The 6,656-nt window shown below is 34.8% G+C and overlaps 2 protein-coding genes across 2 annotated transcripts; one reads left to right on the forward strand and one right to left on the reverse strand.

Moving 5' to 3' along the window:
* The first annotated feature begins 523 nt into the window (after nt 1-523).
* On the forward strand, nt 524-2,058 carry LOC145032123 (UDP-arabinopyranose mutase 1-like). Its single transcript, XM_078980815.1, has 4 exons — nt 524-905; nt 996-1,246; nt 1,342-1,510; nt 1,603-2,058. Exons 1-4 carry the CDS (start codon nt 588-590, stop codon nt 1,927-1,929), a joined length of 1,065 nt encoding a protein of 354 aa, XP_078836941.1. The 5' UTR covers nt 524-587; the 3' UTR covers nt 1,930-2,058.
* Nucleotides 2,059-2,145: 87 nt separating this feature from the next.
* Nucleotides 2,146-5,351, reverse strand: LOC145032122 (tRNA (guanine(26)-N(2))-dimethyltransferase 1-like). Its single transcript, XM_078980814.1, has 12 exons — nt 5,044-5,351; nt 4,635-4,889; nt 4,448-4,535; nt 4,234-4,355; nt 3,973-4,112; nt 3,810-3,882; nt 3,635-3,723; nt 3,449-3,554; nt 3,161-3,373; nt 2,888-3,082; nt 2,719-2,796; nt 2,146-2,634 (listed from the first exon to the last, which is right to left on the reverse strand). Exons 1-12 carry the CDS (start codon nt 5,191-5,193, stop codon nt 2,374-2,376), a joined length of 1,770 nt encoding a protein of 589 aa, XP_078836940.1. The 5' UTR covers nt 5,194-5,351; the 3' UTR covers nt 2,146-2,373.
* Between the last annotated feature and the right edge of the window lie 1,305 nt (nt 5,352-6,656).

The raw sequence follows: 6,656 nt of genomic DNA on the forward strand, positions 1-6,656 counted from the left end.
TTTGTGCACATTTGACCAATAAACTTGTTTGACCTGTTCATAATAGGGTAATATTACCGAAATTATTAGTAATATTACCCTATTTTGAACAGATCAAACAAGTTCAATGGTCAAATGTGAATGATAAAAACATGGTTACCTAAATGTGGACAAAGACAAAAGTTTGTTACCTTTCTAGGTCATTAACCCAAAAAAAAAATCAAATATTGTAGTAGAAAACTTTAGAAATAGATAATTTTATAAACTAGTTTATCAAAAAAACCATCTCAAATTTTTTTTAAAAAATACTAACATATATAAGTTAAGTTTATAAGCTAGGATATTCTTTTTTTACAGTTTCATCATATACTAAAAAATACGTTATAGATAAAAGATATAAGGTAATTATTCATGTGAAAGATAGCCATAGGACAGTAATCCAGTTTATATATTCTGAAAAATAGAATTGTGCAATTAATTGAAGGAATAATAACGTGGTCAAAACAATAACATCCGTTACATTCTCCGCCCCCGTCGTTATCTCACATCCCCCAATCCCCCTTAATAACTCTCAAAACACTTTGCTCTTCTTTTCCTCTGTTTTTCTCATGGCGACCTCCAACTCCAATCCACCTCTCAAAGATGAGCTCGATATCGTCATACCCACAATCAGAAGCCTCGATTTTCTTGAAATGTGGAGGCCCTTCTTTGAACCTTACCATTTGATCATCGTTCAAGATGGTGATCCTTCCAGAGCCATCAAGGTCCCCAATGGCTTCGATTACGAACTCTTCAATCGTAACGACATTAACAAGATTTTGGGTCCCAAGGCTTCTTGCATCTCCTTCAAAGACTCTGCTTGTCGATGCTTTGGCTACATGGTTTCCAAGAAGAAGTATATCTTCACCATTGATGACGACTGCTTCGTGAGTTTCAATCTTCCATTTCGTAATCTTTAACTTTTTGATGATTTTTTTTTCCAAACGGGCAACGAAAATCTTGATCTTGTTATTTAGGTTGCTAAAGATCCAAGTGGGAAAGATATAGATGCACTTTCACAACACATTAGGAACCTCCTTCACCCATCGACACCCTATTTCTTCAACACCCTTTATGACCCTTTCTCCGAAGGTGCTGATTTCGTCCGTGGCTACCCTTTCAGCCTCCGTGAGGGCGTCCCCACCGCCGTGTCTCATGGCCTGTGGCTCAACATTCCTGATTACGATGCCCCAACACAGCTTGTCAAGCCTCGCGAGAGAAACAATAGGTACGTACGTAGTAAAAATAAAATACTTTCTATCTTGTTTTCGCTAGTTTCTTGCATGGATAATAATATATAACATTTGGGTTGATTCTGATCAGGTATGTTGATGCAGTTATGACAATCCCAAAGGGAACACTATTCCCTATGTGTGGAATGAACCTGGCGTTTGATCGTCAACTCATAGGCCCAGCCATGTACTTTGGGCTCATGGGTGATGGTCAGCCCATTGGTCGCTACGATGACATGTGGGCTGGTTGGTGTGTCAAGGTTCTTATTTCTTACTTGTTAACTTACCCTTTTGTCACTATTGTTTGAGAAACTGCAAAAAGACTATTTTAACCCTCGAGTTAGTGATACAGGTGATTTGTGATCATTTGGGGCTTGGGATCAAGACGGGGTTGCCATACATATGGCATAGTAAAGCTAGCAACCCATTTGTGAACTTGAAGAAAGAGTACAAGGGTATCTTTTGGCAAGAAGAGATAATCCCATTCTTTCAAGCCACCAGTCTCCCAAAAGAGTGTACAACGGTTCAGCAATGTTATGTGGAGTTGTCTAAACATGTTAAGGATAAGCTCGGGAAAATAGATCCTTACTTTGTCAAGCTTGCAGATGCCATGGTTACATGGATTGAAGCTTGGGATGAGCTTAATCCTCTGGACTCCAAGAAGGGAAACGGGAAGTGAAGAGTCAAAGTGTCTGTGTGTGTTTGTTTTAGGGTCTTTTTGTTTGGAGTTGTAGTAGGTATGAGCGTCAGGATTCAAGATTATTTCTCAAACAAAGTTTTATATACGATTTCAGGTTTTATTTTCTAAGTTGATAATCTCGGTTGGTAATCTTACAATAAAGTAATAGTCCCAATTTTCGGCAGATGAGATCTTGTAGCACAAACCCAACACTAATAAAAAAAAACCATTTCGGAATCTTTTATGAATATCTTTTCTAATGAAACATATATAGCTAATTACATGAATTTCCATTCAAGCTAATACATGATACCGATTAGAAGAAAAAAAAAAAACATACAAAAACAAGACTTGACGTTTGAGATTACAAAATAGAATCACTCTATTTCTGCACAGAAATGCAGATTAAGATTAAGAGAGGTGTATTAAAAAAAATCAAGTATTTTATGAAGAAGAAATTGGAGTAGGTTCTTCTTGTGTCTTCTTACGCTTGGGTTCAGGTTCATCCTGTTGTTCTTGATTGTTGTTGTTGTTATTAAGAATCCCATCAACTATTTCTGGACCCAAAAGAGATGCATGTTTGCTAGTAATAGTACGCCCAGCCCTCAGCTTCGGGCCCCAATGTCTTTCAGGATTTGGAAGAAACCGCGCAACTTTCTTTGCTTGAGCTTTACTTAGCGATGCCACTGCCCGAGCAAAATTAGCCTGCCCAACCAACCACACATGTAAGTAGTAAGTAATTACCTTTCTGCCCCTATTCATGCCCTACCAATTAACAATGAACCATACCTGAAGCACAGGTTCCCTGGCTAGGATCACACTTCCAGAATGTTCCGGTGGTTGAGCTTTCACAGGATGATTTTTAACCTACAAATACAATGTGATCGATCAATAATACCAAAATGCAACTACACTGATATTATAAGTAAAAAATATATATATAATGGAAGTAGCTTACCCAACAACGCATGATATCCCATATAACATCCATAGGAGCATCAGTTTTTAACCCTAAGGGGTTCACATGAGTTCCTGAGATACGATACCCTGCATTGATTACAGCAGATCTGAACACCATAGCTGATGGGGAAGTGCACTTAAGGGTACCACCAAGGTTGTGTAAACTCAGGAATAGGGGTACATCTGGCAATTCCTGAAATTTTTTTAATTAAAAAGGTTAGAATTTAGAAACCGATAATGATTATTATAATCTTTTTAGCAACAAACGCACCTCTGAAACTGTAGTCAAGACAGCAGAAATCCGATCAAAAGCAGGATAGCGATCCTTCATAGATTTCACGTCTGCTAATATGGACCCCACCCAATCTTGATCATGAATTGGAGCCGACCAAATGGGCCCACCCATGTTATATTTTTTACCACAGTCGCTACATTCTTGTGAAACAACAGGACCAAACCCAGGGAGATATCTCACACTGGCGTTCTAAGAAAAAGGTAAAATGATTTCAAGAAAAAAGAAAAATAATAGTTTATCAAAAAATTAAAATAAGATGTGCACCTTCGATACAGTCCTTCCAACTGGCTGGAGATGAAAAGAATCACAACCGATACATTGGTAAACATATGAAAGCTTAAGTGGAGTGTTCTTCATTGCTCCTGCTGACCTGTAATTGTTTTATAATTTAGCAAAATTACTGGCTTTTTCCATGCTTCTTTTGAGAGGTGAAATAAAGGATATTCTCACGTGTATATACGAACAAATACTCTGACATAGAAGTCCATTTGAACAGATAACACTGGGACAATGTATCGCTTGTAACGATTTGCATGACTCTGTATTTCATGAAGTCGAGAAATAAGATAGAATTTTAAACTTGAAAAACCAGAAAAGAAGGAAGAAAAAAAAAAAAAAAAAATACCTCAATGCATGCAAGAAGGATCCGCAAAGCCATTTCATGGCAATATTTTCCCCTAAGTGGATAGGAACCATATCTAGCTCATAACAACAGAGCAGAAAATTTAATAAATTATTGTTCATGTGTACTCTTGAAAGCAAATAATCTATAGATAATAGAATCTTACTTGGAATAGCAGACTTCTCCATTGCCTCCACATAGAACTGCCATATCTGTTGCTGTACACATCAGCATCCCTCCATCAGCAATTGACTGAACCGCAGAGTCAAGAAACACAGAGGGTGAACCATATGGATCAAGATCAACCTGAACAAGATTAAATCAATAAATTCTAGTTATAACTACAAGATTATAAGTTAATCATGTAACCTTACTTGACATATGAATGATAAAATTACAGTGAGAACTCGGATGTTGCAAATCATACCATGTCAAATTCCTTTGGATGAGTAAGCATATAGACTCGAGCATCAGCAAGGTTTGATTCCACCTTTGCACTTGCAACTGAACCATTGAATTTAATATTTCTCCTGCAAGCTTCAACAGATGCTACACACACGAAAACAAGAATAAACATATCAATAATTAGATTTTACAAATAAATCATGAAACATGATTCGTGAATATACAAATTGACCAACCTTTATCATTGTCTAATGCCACAACTTGTCCAATCCCTTCGACTTCACGAGCATATCTTAGAGCTCTTAACCCTGTAGCTGATAGAGCCTATTGATTCAAGGAAAAAACTTATGTTAATTAGCAAAGAAAGGCATTAAAACAAGGTGAAGATGTGATATGTAAAACAAAAGCGAATAGATTTGAAACCTCAAGCACTCTAGGTGGCTTTAACTCCCCTCGGAATTTAGCCTCTGGTTCTTCGCCATGTGGCATCTTTTCAGATTCACCGTTGGATTTACCATTAGAGGCAGTAGTCCCACTTGGTGCTTCTAATCCAGAATCATGGTCTTCTGATTCCTTCATTGCTTTTTTTGTTCTTTTAGACAGCTGTGCTTCATGTTCTTCTTTTCGTTTTGATATAAACGTCCTGAGAACAGCAACAGACATATCTCTGTTGTTAACCTGCCAATTTTAGAATTTTAATAGTCAGAAATGTTTCATAATGCTATGGACTGAAGGAGGTACATATGTTAATAGATAATATCAAAACGTGTAGCAAAATAAGGATAATCCAATTTATAGCAGAAATCTAGTGATTACTAAGCAAAATATTGACCTGGGTTTTATTGTAAAAGACTTCATTCTTGGTGTGCATCAAAATCTCAGCCTCTCCTTCTTTGATGATGGTATAATCATTAAGATCAAAAGGTGTGGAACTCTTCTGGTTCTCTTCTTCCCCTGTTTTTGTCTCTTCACCGCCTCCCATGTTATCAGGTCGTCGTTCTTGTACTCCTCCTTGATTCGTATGCCGGAATTATTGGTGGCTGGCGGCGGAAGAGAGAGGGAGTACTTCGTAGGGCAGTTTATAAACCGCTGAGACTTAAAACCCTATTTTTGATTCAATTTTCTTGCCCAATTGAAGATGTTTATAGTTATTATATACTATATACTTTTTAAAGTAAATTACAAATTTGAAATTTTAATTCGAGGAGTATTCTTTTATTTGCAGATTTCGTCTAAAACTTTTTAATTAATTTAATTTTAATATTAAATATCTGATTTATAAAATTATTCGATCTCTAAAACATGTGTGAAAACTTAAAAGGAATATATTTTCTTTTCACCACTCCTTTTTCAACCGCTCGCCTTTTTCAAACACATTGATTTGAAATTTATTTTTCTAAATCAAAATTAATCAACACATGAACAAGATTAAGCTCGTAATTTAAGTTTTCAATATAACCCAAATCAAATTAAATGTTATTTTGGTATTTTTCCAATTTACAAACATGAGATATTCTTGTAAATTACATGCATTATGCATATATTGATATTTTAGTTATTTTAAATCCGAAGTAACATTTGAGAATTGGTCATGACTAATGAAAACTAGTTTCTAATTAATAAAAACAATATAAGATAATTAAAATAAATAAAATAATAAAATAGATATATAGAAGGTTAAGTTTTTTAAAATTAATAAATGATATATTTAAGAGAATTCATAAGAATAATTGTTATGACCCTAAAAAAAGAAAACAAACGTAATCGTCATATTGGTTATGTCAATTTCGTTATTTAAATAATATGGACCCGTTAAATATCCAAATTTTTATTTTGATAAATTTATAATGTTTAGACGATCTAACCCAAGCCGCCTATACTCACAAGTAACAAAACCTACATCCTACATGCCACCATCCTAAGTAACAAACATGAAAATCACAAATAAAAGACTCACGTCATGAAGGAAAAAGTTGCAACTTAATATCTTTTAGCTAATTGCATTCTTAGATGTATTGGAGAGTGACGATGCCAGAAAAAAATGTAATAAATAACACACCGTAAATAACACCGTCTATCTTATGCTTCTATATAGGTTCACCCCTGATATTAGTTGTGGTTTAGATTTGTTTATATGTAAACATCACATGTTGTAATTGCATGTTAGGTATCAAGAAATGGAAACATTAATAAATATTAATAAATAAATAGAATGTACGAGTGAATCAAATAAACATCGTCACAAAAAGGAATGACAAATTTAATTATTGTGCTGTTGGTTGGTTTAAAACAATAAATGGATATTCAAAACATGTAATTATGCATAACTAGACACCTAAATTAAATAAATTTGATTAATGAAGACAAAAGTGCTATTTAATATGAATAAACTATAATCGATAATATTATATCATTGTATAGATCGCATATAAGTAGTTTTAAATG

This window comes from Lactuca saligna, chromosome 2 (assembly GCF_052625555.1).
Source record: "Lactuca saligna cultivar CGN05327 chromosome 2, ASM5262555v1, whole genome shotgun sequence".
Classification (NCBI taxonomy): domain Eukaryota; kingdom Viridiplantae; phylum Streptophyta; class Magnoliopsida; order Asterales; family Asteraceae; genus Lactuca; species Lactuca saligna.

Excerpts from the sequence above, each read along its gene's own strand:
- LOC145032122 (XM_078980814.1), bottom strand. The coding sequence starts at position 5,193 with ATGGGAGGCGGTGAAGAGACAAAAACAGGGGAAGAAGAGAACCAGAAG. Across the intron at positions 4,113-4,233 it reads ATCCAAAGGAATTTGACATG|GTTGATCTTGATCCATATGG; the intron begins GTATGATTTGCA and ends AATCTTGTTCAG. Across the intron at positions 3,724-3,809 it reads TCCTTCTTGCATGCATTGAG|AGTCATGCAAATCGTTACAA; the intron begins GTATTTTTTTTT and ends CATGAAATACAG.
- LOC145032123 (XM_078980815.1), top strand. The coding sequence starts at position 588 with ATGGCGACCTCCAACTCCAATCCACCTCTCAAAGATGAGCTCGATATC. Across the intron at positions 906-995 it reads CCATTGATGACGACTGCTTC|GTTGCTAAAGATCCAAGTGG; the intron begins GTGAGTTTCAAT and ends CTTGTTATTTAG. Across the intron at positions 1,247-1,341 it reads CCTCGCGAGAGAAACAATAG|GTATGTTGATGCAGTTATGA; the intron begins GTACGTACGTAG and ends GATTCTGATCAG.